This window comes from Phalacrocorax carbo, chromosome 5 (assembly GCF_963921805.1).
Source record: "Phalacrocorax carbo chromosome 5, bPhaCar2.1, whole genome shotgun sequence".
NCBI classification, from domain to species: Eukaryota; Metazoa; Chordata; class Aves; order Suliformes; family Phalacrocoracidae; genus Phalacrocorax; species Phalacrocorax carbo.
Window position 1 is genome coordinate 54,698,719 of NC_087517.1, and position 18,803 is coordinate 54,717,521.

Consider the following 18,803-nt stretch of genomic DNA (forward strand, 5'->3'; position numbering starts at 1 on the left):
GCTTTTTTTTTTCCCCCTCAAATGAGAAGTTACCAACATGAAGACTGCGTCAAAAAAGCGTGTTCTCACAGACTAAACTTCAGTTTCTTTTATCCGGTTGCTGTGAGGGTAATCAAACATGTATGCATGTAGGCTCACTCTTTTGGTATCACCTCAGCATTTTTAAAACTTAACACTTCAATTTTGCATAGGGACCCTGATTTGTCTTCAGAAATCAGCAATTTTTTTTTTTCAATTGTCTTTTCCAACAGTTAATCACTCTTATCTCCTTTTCGTACACCTGCACTCCTTTTATCATCCAGCCTGGATTTGTCCAGCCATGACCTTCTGATAACCAATGCATCGGTCCTTGATACTCTCTTCCGCTGAAGGAACGAGCTGAGCTGTTCAGGTATGGGTTAGTTACTTTTCCTGTAGACAAAGTCTATAAATAACCATCTGAAAACAGAGAAGAGTCTACAAGACGCTCATCCTTGCCGTTATCAGCTAGATCTGTAATGGCAAGAGCATGCTTGGTTTTGACAAGATCTGTTTTCTATTTGGCTGCAGACTGGAGTTAACTCTGCTTTAACGAATCCCAGCCCAGCTTTCCCATGGCTTTCCTGAGGATGAACGCCTCGCCAGGCAGCTTCGTTACCCACCCACCTCATTCGCGCTCCCTGAACGCTGGCACATTTGCTCTCCATGTTCTGGAATTTCCCGTTTTCATAAAATTAAAGTTAGCCTTTCAGGATTCATGCACATAAATTACTTCAGCGTGCTAATTTGCAGATGTTTATCTCCAGGTCGCAGCACTCCTATTTAACCATGTAGAGGAGAGTACTTCTTTAGGATGGGGGAAATATAATTCAATTTCTTTTGATACATAAATTAAAAAAGCTGGTCAAATACCTCTATTTGATGTAACTCACATCACTGGCACTGTTATCAGCCAGTTTGCACGTGTGGAAACTCCATTCATCACTCCTCCCCAGTCAGATGTGCCTTTACGCTGTTCTGTGCCTGCTGTGTGGTACACTGCAACCTAATGACTAGTTACAAAATCTTATTTTTTTAAATAAAAATCCAGAACCTGCCTTCTTCCCTTGCTTCTGCCTTAACACTGTAACGTGGCACCAGAGCATCAGTGCTACACCTTTTCTGACTGCAAGGTATTGATGTGGGGATATCATCACATGTCATAAACCACTTTACATCCCCCAGCACCTCATTTAGTCCATGACCAAGCTGCACAGGTCATGTGGAATCTGCAGTAATGATGTTGCCCCCAAAAAACCCCAAATCCTACAAAACATTCCAGACTATTTACTTGCAAATTGAGCAAGTTTGTTCTGATTTACATCAAAGAACTGTGTAATCCAATATTTACAAGGACTCCCTTTTCTTTGGGTTTTGACAAGAAAGGAAACCAGCAGGATGTTCAGCCAAGAGCCGTAGCAGGCCAAAGAGGCAGCAGCAGCATGCCCCTTGTTAAACACCTCACCCTCCACTACCAAAAGCCAAAGGGATCTTCATTTAACCTAGGAAGCATTACGGACCAGACAGGCACCAACGATCATGTTTCACAACTTTAATAGAATATTCTATCTATTCTGTACAAATTGAAAACACTGTATTAAGTTACAAATGTGTAAGGTAAGGCTGGAGCACTCTACATGCCTGGTCACAGTGTTGATACAGCTGCTATTCAACTGCTGCCAGAGGTTGGCAATGGATGCTGAAACTAGAAATGTGTACCTGAAGTGCCACACAACAACAAAAGGTAGTTTTGAAGACTTCAGAGCTTAAAATAAATTGTGGAATGGAATAATTTCAGTGTTGCAAGTAAGACACCAAAACTTCAGATTTATTGAACTTTGATAAATTCCTGTGTTCATAGTGAAAGGTCCTTCCATGCTGGACACTAAGCAGTAAGACTACCGGAAAATATCTGGTTCTTTGGCTGCAACCCACTTCCATCAACCGCAACAGTTTGGCCTTTGTGTTTTGATCTTCATCCAGAAGAGCTGTCATTTTGATGCAAGTTCATTTCTTCTGTCTAGGCTACTACATTGAGACCAATTCAAATTATTTGTTTTACAAGTACCCATTATTGTATGCAAAAGAGGAAGATCTTTCAAGTATATTAAAAACTATTAAAAAGCACTAATTCTGTCAAAGTACTTACAAACATGAATAAATAAATAGTAAGATGAACAACTAAGTTTCAAATATGACACCCCCTTCAACTGGTTTTACTGAGATAATAAATATGACATTTAAAGCTGCTCAAGCACTAGTTCAATCTGTAGGTTGCAAGAAACATTAAAAAAAGGGGAGAGGGAACTAGCAAAAAAGTCATATTGCTCTGTTTCAGCTACCATACATGTAACCCATTTACTTTAGCTTCTCAGCACATTGCTATTCCACAATTTTCAATGGTGAACAAGGAAATGGATAATCCTCGCTTGGTAGGCCAGACTAGTCCCCTATGCATATGGCAAAAGGCTCTAAAGGCCTATTGACGTACTTAGCTACGGTGTACCAACGGCTGTAGAGTGTGATTTATTTAAACCTCATATTTCCCAACTGCATTGAAGTTGCCACTGTACATGTTAAGCAATAAAGAAAAAGTTAGTGAAAATCATGCATTTTAAAACAAATTAATTTTAAGCATTGTTAATAAGATTGTGCTGCAGCGATGGAATATCCTGAACTGCAGGCCAGGTATCCAAATATTTGTTAGAAGTTGTTCAAATATCACTTCCAAGTGGTATTTCCTTGTTACTGTTGTTTGCATTCAGCAGGTTGGCTGGAATCTTTCTATAGAAAGGGAAAAAAGAAAGAAAAAAAATTAAAAATCAAAATGGCATCCAAGAAATACCTCAACAAATAGAAGAATTTGGCTATGTGCTTTTGAGTTAGCTAGAGGGACCATTAGCATGCACAAAAAGCTACATGTAAACTCAAGCTACATCCTAAAGGTCTGAACAGCAGTCACAGTATTTATTGGGTTCCCTCCCCCCACCGCAACTGCTTGGTACCCCATAATATTTTTAATCTACATTTGCATTCTTTACACTCCACTTTACATCCAGTAGGCCAAGGCTCAAACAAACAAAAGAGCAAAACACCTTCTACTTCCCCCCACCAGAGGCTCAGTTTGACTCTCAGCTCCTACTAAAGAGTTTAACAGCAACCTGCCACCTCCTCACTAACTCCGAGGAGGGAGGAAGGCAGGCTGCTTATTCTAGAGCACGTTTGAGTTTTTCCCTTAGAAGCCTTGCCCTTTCTGCTAAGGTGATAAAAATGTAATTAATGTGTTGATTTCTTCTAGGTTCTGCATCACCAGCAGGTAACTATTCAACAGTTTAACAGGAGGCAAGAAGTCCACATGCTAATCAGAATATGTAAATGTAGAAACACCTTCATTAGGTAGTAAAACAACTTCCCCTTTGGCAAAAGGAAGTGTATTTGGGAAGGAGAACAAGTACTCAAACAGCTAAGAACTTCAGGTTTTACATGGTACTTCTTGCCTTTTTTTTTATTCTTAGAAAGCAGGAGAATTTATTCAGTGAATTTCCTGTTTGCGTCTCCCTTTACCATTCTTAATATAGTTTATAATAAGCAAACAGTGGCCACATAAACCTGCTGAATTCTCGTAAAGAAAAATACGGATAGAGTATGACACCTTGAATGTCACTGATCACAAAATAAAATGTTACTTAGTAACAATCCTAAAGAGCAGCTTTATGTGTTGTAAAGGAAGCAAACATGCAAGAATGCATTAAACATCAAGTGACCAAGAGCTAAGACAACTTAAGTGTTTTGCCTGTAGCAAGGAAGAATAGGTGCAACTAAGATTCCATTTCATAAGTTTTTTCCTTGATAATCTGCACTAAACTGACTATTTTTCTCTTCCTCAACTAAACTGCTTTAGGGTTACAGTGGTCACTATCATTCCCACTGGAATGCTGGATTAAAGCCAAATGCTCTATTCTGCACAGATATGCCAAAGACCTTTCAGACTTCTTCCTTGTGGTTTTCCTCCCCCAGCACATCTGGCTAACTCCAACTTTGTACTCTCTCATCTGCCTGGGGTTCCAAATCACACTGACATTAATTCATTTTCACTGATCTGGGACTAAATACAGCATGAATTCCCTCTTGAAAAGAGGGATATGTTTACACATAACACAAAATCAGCATTCTGTCTGTTAAAAAAAAAAATCTGACTGCCACTGGTGATACATTGCATGCTATTCCACTTCATTTAGAGGCAGGCAAAAAATGGCAGCATTTTTTCAAAAAGCGTTCCAGAAGTATCTATTTTTCTTGTAACTGCTTTGTATTTGAACATGGCCACAGAGCAGTGCACAGCATCACTTCTCATTCCCCGTGCATTCTGGATAACAGCCATAATGAAGTAACAAACCAATTATTTAGAAAGTACTTAAAAATCTTTACATCTCCCTCCTTCCTTCCTATTCACCAGTTATATCAGACACACTTAGGTTGACCACTGCAACCATTTCAGCCAAATTTTAACGATCGGCCAAACCCCTTATTATATTTTCTAATAAACTTCATTACTCTTTCTTTATACTTGCCTTTATTTCTGTAAACATTTGAATCATATTACTGCATATAAATCTTTATCCTGTAAAAACTGAGTCACAGAGATTACAAAGTTCCTTAAGGACCTTTCAGCGTTGATTACTGCTCTCAGACAGAAAAAAAAAATACAGTTTAAGGGGTTCTCGGATATGAGTCAGTTGTTGGGAGAATTTTGACAGTAATACTGCTAGCTTATGCTATTTTTAGCTTACAGCTGAGGGCATATCTATCTGGACCATATATATAAAAATGTTTAAGCAGGGCATAAGCAACATGGTAGTATCTCAGATCCAGATTCCAACATAACCAATTTTCTTCCACCATTTCAATAGCACAGCACTGCTCCTCCTGAGCAAGACACCACGTGAGCTCCGTATTGCTTTCAGTTACCCATCAGCCTCGCATAAAGCATCTCACAGTCTAATCCCGAGATGACAACGGCACAGGGAGACGACCACAATTTTCTTCGAGTTACAGCTGCCTCATCAGGCACATGCATGTTGAAACTTATCTCTGGCCTCTAATGGCTCCTGTAAGATCAGGGACCAGACCCCAAACTGCGTGTGATCAAGATACTACATCCATACTCCCTCAGGCAAGGCTATTAAGCTTGAGCCTGCTCTTCCTGCTGTGCCCAGACTGCTGGTGACATTTGGTCAGCCAACCACTACCAACCCATTTATTGGCCTTAAACAGACATTGTGCTCTTTTTCTCCCCATACTAGCAAGATTTCCATTCATGCTGTATTTCTCTAAATTAACTTCTAAAGGTATCTTAGAAATGGCAAAGTGCATCAGCCAGGCAATAAAGACCAAAGAGACTTTAACTGGCAAAGATAAGGAGGAATTGCATTTTATTTTGAAATAAATTTAGCAGCAAATGCATGTACTGAAGTTCATTACCAGCACTACAAGAGACAAGTAAGAATTCCTTTTGTTGTAAAGAGATTCTCTGTAGTATATAGTCATGAACAATGACTTAAGTTCATATGAAAAGTGGCAGGATTTTTTTTTTTTTTTTTACATCTTTCAAGTATTTCATTATTGCTTATTCTGTGCAAGTTGTTTAAAACACTCTGGGCCTTTGATTCCAGTCTGAGACACTGTTCCAACAGAGATATACAAGCTAAATAAATGAGACACCCACCTGTTTTCCCTCTTTTGCTAACAAAAGTCAATATACAGCTTTTTTGCCACTGCCTCTTATTTACTGCACCACTTGTTCATGCCCATTGTGGCAAGAGTGTTTGGGTTTTGTTTTTTTTTTAAATTCTGAACATTTTTCTTCTGGCACTTGATTACCCAGGAGAATAATGCAAGAAACTTGAGCTAATTAGCTTATGTACAGGCCACTCGCTCAGACATCAGCAATTACATCAGCTAAACTGCATCAGCTACTTATGGACATAGAGGACATGCATCAAATTTAAACAGGGAATTTCACCTAAAATTTGCAGAATCATAATGCTAAAACGGATGAGGAAAGCAGGTCTGAAGTAATATTACTTTCATGACCTTCATACACAGCCGACTGCTTCTACGCATCCAATTAATCTGGTGGCCTAGAGGATGGGGGCATAAGATAAATGGCATGGATACTTTGGACTTGGCGATTTAGTCCTTTCAAACCAGATCTTTTTCACATTAAGTTACTGCTGAAAGAGACACTGAATTAATATTAATCTTCAATGTTTAACCAGGTTGGGTAGGACACATTCCTAGGTGATTCAAAGAGCAAATCGAGCCTTCACCACCTTACTTTTACAAATCACTTCTTGGGAAGCTTCCCAACTGCTAAAGTAGCACAGGCAGCCCATCAAGATCCCATCTGACTCCCAAACAGACTTCACTGCCAACACTTGAATCAATGCAGGCAGTAGGCACTTATCACTAGCAGAGAAGGAAAAAAGCCTTTCAATAATTCACATGTCCTACCATGAAATAGTCCAGCTAGGAGTCCTAATGCTAAACCTCACCTTTGTTCATTTCCTAATCTATGTTATCAAACGAGAAAAAGCAAGGATATCAAACATATGCATGGAAATTAAACACAGAGCTAACTGGAGCTAAGCAAGCAAGTGGTCTTAACTGCCTCCTCCACAACTGGACAGAATGCTTGAAAGGTTCTGAAAATGAATTTGCTGCTAGCAGGCCCTTCTGCCACTGTTGCTTAGACAGACTAAGCACCTTGGAGCACATGTAGTCCCCCCCCACAGCAGCTTTTTAGTTCATAATTCAAGACAGCATTCTACATTACCTTGTCAGCTATTTATCTTTTCAAGCTTAGCATCAGTAATGTGAAATAAAGGCAGCTAAAGGAATAGGGCATGCAAGCACATAGAAAAATACACTAGAAAAAACAAGCTACATTATCTGTTTTTGTAGCATCTTCTGAAGCTACTTTCAATCACCTGCTCAGCCTTCCAAAGCCACAACTTATATATAGCACAAGTGCTTTGTGTAAGAGATGATCATAACCGGGTGGAGGGGTGGAGGTTTAACAAAGCAGAAAGTGTTGACATTTATGTAGCAAATGAGTATGACATAAAAGGAGGAAGTAATATGGAAGTAACTGAAGAGGAGGAATTGAATTGAATGGAAAGCAAACCAAAGAACAAATTTTTTTGTTGTTGTACATGAAAAAGAAGCTATTCTAAATATAAGAAAAGCGGGGGGAACTGAAAGGCAAAGAGTGACAGGGAGAAACAGGACCAGAAAAATGGAATGAACAGAAGAAGAAATGGAAAACAGGATCAGGGGTATGAGTCTTAAATGACAAAACAGAATTTCAAGTTGACTTGAAAACTGAAGCCAGTGGCTGACAACTGTTAATTGTAAGAAGGGAAGAGAGCTGTGTAACAGCTTATATGTTGTCCTGCTGCAGTCTGTTGTGACAGATTTCTACTACTGCAGCTGAATAAACAGTGCACGTGTGTTGAGGCAGGGTGGCTGGCTTCTCAAAGCTTACCAGATTGGAATTAAAATTAAAAAAAACCCACAACACACCAACACCCCCCCCAACCACAAAAAAAAAAAAAAACCCAAAAAAAACCCCACACCCCAACCCCAAACTAAAAAAAAAAAAAAAAAAACAAAACCAAAAAACACAAAATGCAGCTCAAGTTTGAGTTTAACGAAGGCAAAGAATGGCATTATCTATGCAGAGAGGGAACGAGTTGGAAAGACTAGAGCTTCTCCTAAATAACCAGAGAGGTGGCGGCGGGGGCGGAAGATACAAGCTTAAAATACAGGGGGGAAAAAAATTGTATGGAGCCTGTTGCAGGCATTGTCCTTTATGAGCCATGGGGTGTAAGGTAAGATGACTGTATATAATAGAAGGAATTTTTCTTCTTCTTTTAAATGAAGAGACAGATGAGCAGGAGAGTAATACCTGTGCAGAATCATGAGCTCAAGAAAAGGCCTTTAAGGGTGACTGACTGCCTTTGTCAGGCAGCATAAATAAGAATTATGTTGGAAAAGACATACTAAGTAAGCTGATGACTTACAAAAGTTCTTAAGAGCAGAGGAGATATTTAAGAAATAATAGAAACACTAAAGAGACACAACATCAAATCAGAAACCAGGAAAAAGAAGTCTGACAAGTGTCACTATCTTTTATCTTGTATAGATAATATAGTTTGACTGCTACAATAGCAAAGCAGAAGTTAAGCCAGGAAGGCAGAGAGGTCATTCTGAAAGATCTAATTTAATTATATGATTTAAAATGCATTCATCTCTACACACTTTTTTTTTTTGTTACTAATAAAACCTAAACTCTGAAGTCACCACTCCCCTATTTCTTTTCCCCACACAAGGAAATAACAAAAACCAAAACAGAACAGAAAACCCTAGAAAACAAACCACATTGCATGGCTACAAATGGGACTCTTGGAAGTTAGGTATGAATGGAATTCCACCTTACCTAGAAATGTATGAATGATAAACAGACTTAAATTTACACCTAAATGGGAAAAAATTGAAAGGAACTGTCAGCATGAATGAAAAGTGAAACGTACAAAATAACACAGAAGGCAACAACTATAACCTTCCAAGATACTGTAAGCTTTTTTCTTACAGAATACCAAATCCTTTAAAAGGATATTTGATACTTAGCACAAATATACTTCAACTCAGAACTAACATTTTGTTTCTCAGCTGTCCCACTTTTTCCCATTACAGGTACACCACTGCAGTTTGATCCTGCAGAATGCTCATTTCTGCCACTCTAATCCTGTTTGATAGATCTTTCCACAAGACAGACATTCTTTAGTATACAGTGTTTCTCATAAAAGAAAAACAAGCTCAATTCTTGATACAGTGACAAAAAGCATTTACTAGTGATATGACAATGTATCTGAAATTCTGCTCAGAAGAGTGACTTGTTAAGCTGCTGTTAAGACTTTCATCCAGAGATCAAGCAGTTTTGCATGCCTTTGACTTTTTCATCTGTACCTTCATAAAAAAATTAAAAGCTGACGTTTTAAGAACTAAACGAACACAAGCCTGTCATCAATGCCCTAGCTTCACTAAATCTAAGTGTCAACCTTACAGTGACTGAAGGACTGAAAAATACCTATCAGAAGGAGCTGAATTTTAAAACCCCAGGTCTCGTAAAGTTTGAAATTCAAAGTTGGGGACTAACTTTTTTTTATTTCTAGCTAAGTACATACACGTGGAGTCTAACATGCAGCCATCAGGACAACCAGAAAGAACAATTCTAAGAGAAAGAAAATAAACAAGCAAACTAGTTGAGATTTGTCAGACTAATTCTAAGTTGAAATCCAGTCACAGAATATTTGAAATAAGACCTTTCTAAAAGAAGAATATATATTATTATACAGAGACACCATTAAGAAGTAAAGGCACACAGTTCAGAAATTAACTTTTTCTTGGTGCAGCTTGGAAGACAAAACCTGCATTTTCTCGATTTAAGGAAACATTGACTTTTCTTTTAAGAGCAATTTGAGTGCTGAAGAAGATGAAAACATTGCAGTCACAAACTAGGGTGGTTTTTGTTTTTTAGTAATTTATTAATATTTTCACGAACTATTACAACCTTAGTTACATTGCTCATGATTATAGTCTGCATTATGACTATGCACACAAAAATCCTTACCTTAGGGTCACTCTCTGCATCTTCCTCTTCTTCTCCCTCCTCTTCCCCTTCCAACTCCTATGACAAAATAGAGATAAACTAACAGAAATTAAAACAGGTTAAAAGTGCAACTTTTTGTAACGGAGAATAAACAAAATAGCAAATTATATTATAACTGTATTCCACAGTGTTTCAGATGTCAACATTAAAACTACTTGGGCTGACTTAAAAGAATTCAGCATCTTCACAATCTTAAAGCAAAATCTTTAAAAGAAGATTGAAAACAGATTTAAAAGATTCAGCATGGCTTAAGGCAACCTTTCTACATAAGCTGCTGCAGTCTCTCAACAATTTTTTAACTTGTACCTGAGCTATTATTTGGAATTTTACAGTTCTGGTAATAAGTAAATACGTCTAATTTTTTTTTTGTTTTGGCCTCCTTCCAAAGAGTCTCTATCTATTTGGATTACTATGGGCAGGCTATGTATTCCTGCACAGGATTTTGCAGTATTTTCACACTCTGTTGTACACATGCCTACATCCAAGTAGTAACATCTGGCACTAGAGGCACATTAAAAATACACATACACTTCTATCAAGACCCAGCTTAAAAATAAAAATAAGAAAACGTTTAGTCAATCAACAGCCTAAGCCCAGAGGTCTGCATTGCAGCTTGCAAGGAGAAAAAAAGAGACTGCATGCTGAAGATTGCCAGCTCATGTCAGACCTCCAGCTTGATAACTTCTGATATACTCTACTATGGTGAGCTTGTTGACAGTCAGGTATGTACCTTTAACCAATCAGCAAGAACACCACAGTAAAAGCAGTAAAATAAAAATATCATTATTTGTAAAGGATATTATTTCATTTAAGTGTGGTATCATTTAGTGGTTTTGTGCAAAGCCTTTTACACTATGTTTGTACTCACACAACACTACTGTAAACGGACCAGAGGTCTTGGTATACTAGAGATTCCAGCCTAAATTAAGTCTTTATCCTGAGCAGTTGTTCACTCTTCTTTTTTACTTTACATTTAGCAATGCCCAGTCTTCACGCTTATGACAACTGAAAGCTAACAGCTGAATTCCACTACTGCCTAAGCAACAGATATTTAAAAATAAGACTGAAGGTTCATATCATGCAACAGTCAAGAAAAAAGCTCATCTTTAATTTTTGACTCACGTCAGAAAGCAGCTTTTAAAATACTAGGGGGGGGGAAAAAAAGGTTAAATGTTCTTGCACAAAGTACTTCTATGAAGAGGAAAAACAGCAATAGATTTTGCAAGTAAGGAATGCTGAACTCTTTTGGAAAGAAGTATCATACACAAGAGCATTTATGAACAACTATTTTTCTGCTCCATATAGGACTATTTCTGGAACTGGAACATAGTAGGTAATTAGTTATCCATAAAAGATACAGTATGCATCTCACCTCCTCTTCACCTTCTTCTCCTTCTTCGAACTGAAAAACAAACCCAAGGTTTTATTAGCTCTGCTAATATTTGCATAAAATCTTCTGCAGTAATAGGTCTAGCACTTTCAAACACAGTAACTGAAACTAAGCCCCTTAAAGATGCAAAGATTAACAACTCATAGCAAATTGTTGTTTCTCCTACTGTAGTTGTCTTTCCTACTCCCCAGCAATAGGAATCTCTTCCAGTTTTTTCTTATTCTCATAATTAATACTACACACTAGTCTAACCAGAAAAGAAAGAGAATGCTTCTATCTACATGGTGACTAATAAACAAAATGGTGATAGCATACATACATTATCATCATCCTCTATAGCTTCCCCAGTGAAATAAAGCACAGCACGAGGGACTATCCTTTCACGGAAGAAGTGTCCAATTTCAAAATCTGCTGCTAAAGTAAACTCTGAATCTTCATCCTGTAAAGCAAGACGGTTTGATTTTTCTACTAAAAATGTGATGTGCTACAGAGGAACAAACAAAAGTATTTCAAAGTTACAGGTTTGAGAAACATCACACTGTCATCAACATCAACCTTCAGGTCACATGTACTTTCAGTATACTTAGCTTTGTAAGAATAAAAGAAGTATTGCAAGTCTAAATTCAGATTTGCAGAACTGAGGTTTATTTTAGAAGTTTCCTACTTTCTACATACAGGCTACTCGCCTGCTGCAACACCTTCTACGAAAAAGGCTCATACAGACTCTGCTGGTTCTGACGCCTGATGTTATAGAACTGTTCAGACTGCTTCAGATTGATTTTTGTTTAAAAATCAAGATACCAGCCACACATTAGCACTAACTGCCTAGAGAAAATAATGACCTCTTCTCAACAGTGACCATTATAGATGTATTTGATTAGCAAGATGTATAGCAGCAAACTGTCAAAGGATTCCTTGGAGGAGTCAATACTACGTCATTTTATCAAGATGAAACGCAACTTTGTCAAAAGCAAAAACAACAATAAAAACACACAGAACTTAGTAAAAGAACCCAAACAGGCGCTACAGAGATGTTCAGCACAAAAAGATATGGCAGAGCAATTGCACCATTTCAGAAACAAACTTACCAATGACTCTCCATCACCAGATACTGCAAAAAGACAAGACAGTAAATTTAAGAAAGTTTGTACAGTCTAGACCACCTCAATATTCAAGATGGCAAAACACAGCAAAAATAAAGACCTTCTCATACCAGAAAAAAGACTGGGGTTTGTAAAGTCTTCACAAGCTATTAAACCTTTAAAGGCAATTGAGATTTATCCTAAATTAAACCCGGAGAAATTCCACTTGCAAGAATTTTATGTGCTGTAATAAGAGCATCAAAGCTACCATTTTCATGTAAAGATTTTTGCACAGGAAATAATTTTTCTAAAAAGATGGGTTCCAAAGGTATGCAGATCACATTTCTCCCCTCAAAGAGCAACACATTTTGTTTCTATATTAATGCTGTAATTACATTAAATTTATTTTGCTAGAGCACTACAAACCCTCGCCTCTCTCCGAACACAGATGCTACCAAGCAGGTTAATGTTTTGTCATGAATTTGCAAAGCATTGTTGGGAAAAGACCTGCCTGTTACTATAACCAGCAAGGAACAGGGTGGTTTTGGGTTTTTTGTTTTGTAAGCAATGGAAAAAAACAACAGAAAACCCCCTAAAAAACAAATTTTCCTCCTCTACTTAGGTGCCATGGTACTCTGAAAGTGATAATTTGGCTCAGTCTCAAGTTGAAAATGCAACTATCAACTGCCAGCAGATGTCATAGTCTTATTTTTCTTATACTGCTACCTCCAGAGTATGTCCTTTAAGTATTTTAAAAATACTACAATACTTTGTGTGCATCATGAGACATACAAGTCTCCATCCCTTTCTGAAAGCAGCAACTCCCTGTAACAAAAATATAAAGTTGTTGAAGTTAAAGGACATTTCTATACCAAACAAACTCTGACTTTGGAAATACTTATAACTTTTTTCCTATCCCCATGCAACACAGGGATTTGCAGTGGTATTTAGAAGGGACAGGTAGTCCATAATAGCCCAATGCATGAATCAAGAACTAATGTCCATTTTGTTCAGTACACCTCTGAAGTCCAAAGTAAAGTGCTTCTTCCACTCGTGTTTGGGGGAAGGGGAAAAAAAAAAAAAAAAAAAAAAGAGAGGTACAATGGGAGATGTATCAAGAAGAAGTAGTAATGATTTTGGAATCCATGTAAATGGTTTTAAATATGTTAGTGCGCATCTTACATTAGATAACTAGGAAAATTAGGAAGGTATCTATGGAGCATTAGGGATCACTAATTGATCGCAGAACAAGCCACAGGAAGTTCCATCACTTAGCACAAATGTTTAAATGAAACCAACATGCTAGGACATGACCAACACCAGAATAGATTTCTTTTACAAGTTAAAAACCTCAGATTGATGCATGGAGCCATCCTGTGGCAGCACAAGTCAACTTCTTTAGGGGGTTCTACATGAGGCTCTTTCTATACTAGGAATCCCGTTTACACAGCACACCTAGAGACCAAAATCTACAGAATACCATCCAAACGAAATGATCTGTTTGGATGGACTGCAGTTTGCTATCTTCCTCTAGTAAGAGCAAAGTACATAATGCAACAGCATAAACAGTTTGTAGGTTTAAGCTGTATAAATACAAATACATATAAATAAAACACAAGACATTTTAAGAATCCTAAATTCTCAATTTCCAGGCTTACCCTTTATTGGGCTGAAGAAGTTAAAAAAAGAATCATTAGGTACTTGTTTAGTAATTGTCCGAACTGTGCCTCGACCCTTGTGTTTCTGTTTTTTCTTGATTGTTTTAACTGTAACATTTTTTCCTTTCTTCCAGTCAATAGTACATCTAGAGACAACACGTGGGAAACAGCATTTTAACATATGACATCAGTGAAAATACAGAACTGAGTATTAGAGCAACAAATATCAAGGCAAAGATGGCTTATCGTTCTTCAGATAAAGCTAGCTTTACACACACTGTCAACTGAATCTGCTTGACAAGATGTCAAGTAGATGCATTGTAGTGCTAGAAACTGTGTGTATGTTGGACATATTGGGTATTTCCCTAAATTAAAGGGCTAGTTTGTCTTCACAGAGTAACCACTACCCCCACCCCACCCATACTTTAATACCTCTTTACCCTGTGCTACCGAGGTTTTGTAACCAAGGATGTGATTAAGCTATTCCAGAAAAATCCCAACAGTTGAGAATCGTTCTTCCAACAGTAAGACCAGTAGAAAACAATACATTATGTTCTCTCACTACAGGCCAAGGCAGTGCCCAGTTACTCTAAAATTAAATGCACAAAGAGTGGCCAAGGAGAGGCACGTTTTAGCTCTCCAAAGAGCAGTGCTCAGACTGCCTTGGCAGTCAAGTTCAGCAGGAAGACCTTACTTTTCAGTTCCCTTCTGCTACTGTGCAAACAGACGCTTATCTCAATTAAAAGACTCTCTCCATCCACCTACAGTTTTACCCAAAACTGCACATGGCAAAGCATGTGTGGTAAACACAGCCACTCTCTTCTAACTGAAATCATGGTGTCACCGTAACCCTTAAGTGCCCCAAAATAACTTGTCCTATAGATAAATGGTCAAAGTCAACAGTTTTAACCTGTATAAAAAGCCACAGAAATATTTTCCTCCTCTACTTATTCCAGTATTTAAAACCTTCATCAGGAAACATGAACTGAAATCAAAGTTTTGACATACCAGCAATTTTAGAAAGGGATTCCTCTGTAGGGCTTAAACAGAAAACATTGTGCTGTAATTAACTACAGTTTTCTTCAAAATGGACTAGCCTTTTACCTAGGCACAACTTTCACTAAACATGCAAGTAGACATTTTGACTCACTGTAGGTGAACACTCAATTCAAAAGCTAACATATACCACTAGAAGCCAAAAACTTTTGAGGTTGTCAGGGTGCCTTCAATAAAGCAAGTATTTGGCATTTCTTAAGTGTTTGTTTTTTAAACTAACACACACACCCCTCCTAGAAAAACCCAAAACACATTCTTCAAGGGGAAAAACCCCCAACCAAAACCCAAAAGAAAAAACACCATGGAAGCTAAGAAAAATAAGGTACAAAAACATTTCAGTTGTGTCGGCTCTGCTCTGACATGGCACTGAACATTGGTTATAGAGCAGAGATCGCTGATGGGAAGAGAAAGCATTACGTTAGATGGAATGATCTTTTACCCAATGAAAAACTGATGTGGTGTCCAACTCACTAGGCTTCCAGAACAGAGATGAGAATTTGCCATCCCACAGTCAGTTTCTGAACATATTTTACAAAAAAAAAAAAAAATTGCTGCATTAGCCACAACTGCCAGAACTAAACTGCATGGCCAGTATGTTCCAGCCTCAAAACAGGCTTAAAGAGCAGATCACACATATGACCAATTCCTGTCAGATTCAAAACAACTGCTGGAATAAAAATTGCTGAGGAGATGAGCAAGAGTCCAAGAGACTCTAAAGCTACTTATCAGACTGAGGATGGGGGTCTATGAAATGTAATGACTAGAAGGGATTTACCCAGTTATCTGGAAATACAAGGCCTGTTACCTCATTAGCAATCTATTAAATTTGAAAGGTGTAAGCTACCTTGAAAGCCTGTAAAATGCACACTATGTTAAAATGTATCTACATCTACATATCTGTTACTTCTGCATGCTGAAGCTAAGATCATCACCATCATCATCCCTACAAACATTCCCAGTTTTTAAGTTAGCAAAAACTTTATTTGATATTAATCATTATCACAATAAGAAAAAGCAGCATCTGGAAAATGCAGACTATTACTTCAGAAAGGTTTTCAAATGTTAAGTTTTCCTTACCCCTCACAATCAACTATTTCAGGTCCTTCAAATGAAAAGGGATCTGTCTTGTCTGGCTCCGACTTCATCTTGTATGTTTTTGTCAGGACTGAATTAGAAAAGTAGTCATTGGGCCCGAAGTGGAACTCTAATGAGAAAGACTGGAAGAAATTTCCATTATAATTTTGTTACCACTAAGTTTTACCATGGTAATTCTGCTGATGCAGTTATTTCAATTCATCAAACTCTGAACACAGGAAAAGAATTTGATGGCAGACATCTTTCAAACTACAGCAGAAGCAGGAAATGAAGAATGTCAACCAATTCTGAACACACAGGATGCTAGAACAACCTTGGCTAGTATTAATATTCAACTTATAATAATGTAATTACTACATTTCATTCACCTTCACATATAAAACTGCTGTCTTAAAAGCAACCTTAGAAATAAGTACTTAGAGAAAAGTTTTGGTTTTGTTTCCTATGGAAGCCTAGACATCATCCTTTGACTAGGGATGATGAAATCGTTATTCTGAAGTAATTCTGATGTCAGAATAACACTATCAGGAGGTTCTGTTACTCACCCAACTCTGATCATTCAATGTGATAAACTTAGGAGACTGAAACAGACTTTTTCTACTTAAAAAGAAAAATCTAGGTTGCAGGTCTGTATTTAAACAGTGCACTCCACCATGAACCAGAGGGGTTTTTCCATTTGATAATAGAAAATCCTGCAGAACACTACTGACTTCATAAACTGAAACCTGAAATTACACGTCTTAACAGGTTACAGCCTGAAGCAGGTGTTTCTGCTTATGTTTGAGCCTCCTGTGGCACCTGAAAATTAATTGCAGAACTTCAGCTTCTTACACAGAGAGAAAAAGGCTCCAGTTACAGAAAACTCCAGCATATACAATGCATCGATTTTCAAGACTGTAAAGCTTTCAAAACCTGCTTCCACAGTGCTACATATTCCCACTTTGCACTCAGGATCAACTATGAGCTATGTAAAAGTAAAAAAAAACAAAACTGCCTCAGAACAGGGGAAACAATAAAGGTTAAATAAAGCAGCATTGCTTTAGTTACTTGAAGTTGGAAAAAGTCTGCAGATCAGTTCAACAACACAGAAGGGTTCAAAGTCAAAACCCCCAACATCACCATACCTACAGCACAGCATGCGTAACAGTTACCTTAAATATTTTATTTACTCCACCAGAAATATGCCATAAAAACTAGACCTAGTGTGAATACAAAACAGATTAGATAACTGCCAAAAACACTAGACTTGAACATACTTCCCCAGGCACTCTTCGGACTCAGGCCAGAAAATGGTCTGTAATCACCCAAGTCTGCCTTGCCATCCTCTCAATCACATGCTCACAGTTTAAGGAAAGGAAGCCACTGGGAACCATACGTGCACTGGAATATCTGTGTTGGCTTCACAACGTCTACTTCAGCTTTACTGCTATTTTAAAGCAATATGAGAAGCTAGTATGGTTTGGAGGGTGTCTTCAGCTAAGGCAAATCTCTCTAGCAAACACGCTCAGGGGAAGAGTTACAAACTTAGCTTATCCACTAACACTCATACCCAAATAAATGCACAAACCATCACTGGGCTATAAATAGGTAACCAGTAGCACTACTTAGCATGCAGAATCCTGAGGACTAGCAAGACAAAAATATCTGCAGGGACTGCATTTCAATATTTCATTCTATACCTGCTAACCAGCAGACAATAAAAAGCTTCAAGTTTCACATACTATTTGAAGTGTTGTAATAACCTTTCCAGTAGTCTTTATTTGGACATCTTTGCTTTTGATATCAGCTTACCTTTGGAGCATGTATTTCTAGATTTTTCCTGTAATACGAGATGTTCTCATGAAGTTCAAAAAAAGAGAACTTCCTTATTTTAAGCTACTTACTGATGTTATACCCAGATGCATCATCCAGGTCTGAAACTGCTAGCTAAGATCCTGATGTCCAAATAGATACGTAAGTAGAAATCATATTTATGCAAATATATGTAAGTGTATTCATATGATTATAATTAAATAAAAGCAAATAGTAATAGCTTATGCTTCATGCAAACAGAAGTTTATATACACAAGCTATAGCAAACTGAACTTTGAAGCACCACTGCTGCAGCCAGGTAAAACTACTTTTGGAGGACTGTAACTACAGTTAATTACTTTGGGTCAATATTAAGTCAGAAAATTCCTATTACATACGTATATTTATTTTAGCGGCAAAACATAATCCCCAGCAGAATTAGTATATTTATTATACACTGGTTATGTGAACTTTTTAGGGTACAAAGCTACCACTGCTGCAGCAATTTTCATTAGCCAGGGAACTCCAGGCAAGACAGTCACACACAACTGGTTAATAGGTTTCACTCAAGTAGTTAGGGATGCATCCTTTTGTTTCCAAACACAGAAGGGACATGGAATTTGTCAGCCTTCCATTATTGGATTTCATGTAGCACTGGAATGGAACCTATTCACAGAAATATGCTGTCAAGAGGTTACGAACAGTGCAAGACAAGATAAATCCATTGATCTTTAAAGAGCAGTTCTTCAACTTAAGGTACCGTAAAACAAAGCTGAATGTGAACACAAAAATGCTGTAGGCAAAACCAATTATTCCCAAATAATCCAAATGCCACCAAATAGATACGCTTCAAGATAAAACCTACCAACTTCTTAGAATACTTTACTTTGTGCTTGAACAATAATTTTCTTCATAAAACTCATATCCTCTCCTTCAGCCCTAGCAATATTGAGGACCTTAATTCCCAGGTTTTCCCTGCC

General features: G+C 37.7%; 1 protein-coding gene and 1 non-coding gene across 5 annotated transcripts in view; both read right to left on the reverse strand.

Annotated features, from left to right (window-relative positions):
• Window positions 1-1,555: 1,555 nt before the first annotated feature.
• The window catches only part of NAP1L4 (nucleosome assembly protein 1 like 4), a 29,061-nt gene continuing 11,813 nt past the window's right edge, over window positions 1,556-18,803 (reverse strand). Inside the window, exons 10-17 of one of the 4 annotated variants that reach the window (XR_010373117.1) lie at window positions 16,015-16,154; window positions 13,882-14,027; window positions 12,230-12,252; window positions 11,461-11,580; window positions 11,124-11,153; window positions 9,713-9,790; window positions 8,519-8,557; window positions 1,556-2,802 (exon numbers count right to left, since the gene is read on the reverse strand). Coding sequence is in view for 2 of the 4 variants with exons in the window: in XM_064452528.1 (XP_064308598.1) it covers window positions 2,764-2,802; window positions 9,713-9,769; window positions 11,124-11,153; window positions 11,461-11,580; window positions 12,230-12,252; window positions 13,882-14,027; window positions 16,015-16,154 (555 nt within the window). In the remaining 2 variants the exon portion in view is untranslated. The remainder of the gene's footprint in view (window positions 2,803-8,518; window positions 8,558-9,712; window positions 9,791-11,123; window positions 11,154-11,460; window positions 11,581-12,229; window positions 12,253-13,881; window positions 14,028-16,014; window positions 16,155-18,803) is intronic. The other 3 variants (XM_064452529.1, XR_010373116.1, XM_064452528.1) reach the window with 3 other exon arrangements.
• LOC135313728 (small nucleolar RNA SNORA54) lies at window positions 18,412-18,532 on the reverse strand. Its single transcript, XR_010373257.1, has one exon. It is a non-coding gene; the product is annotated as a small nucleolar RNA SNORA54 (small nucleolar RNA).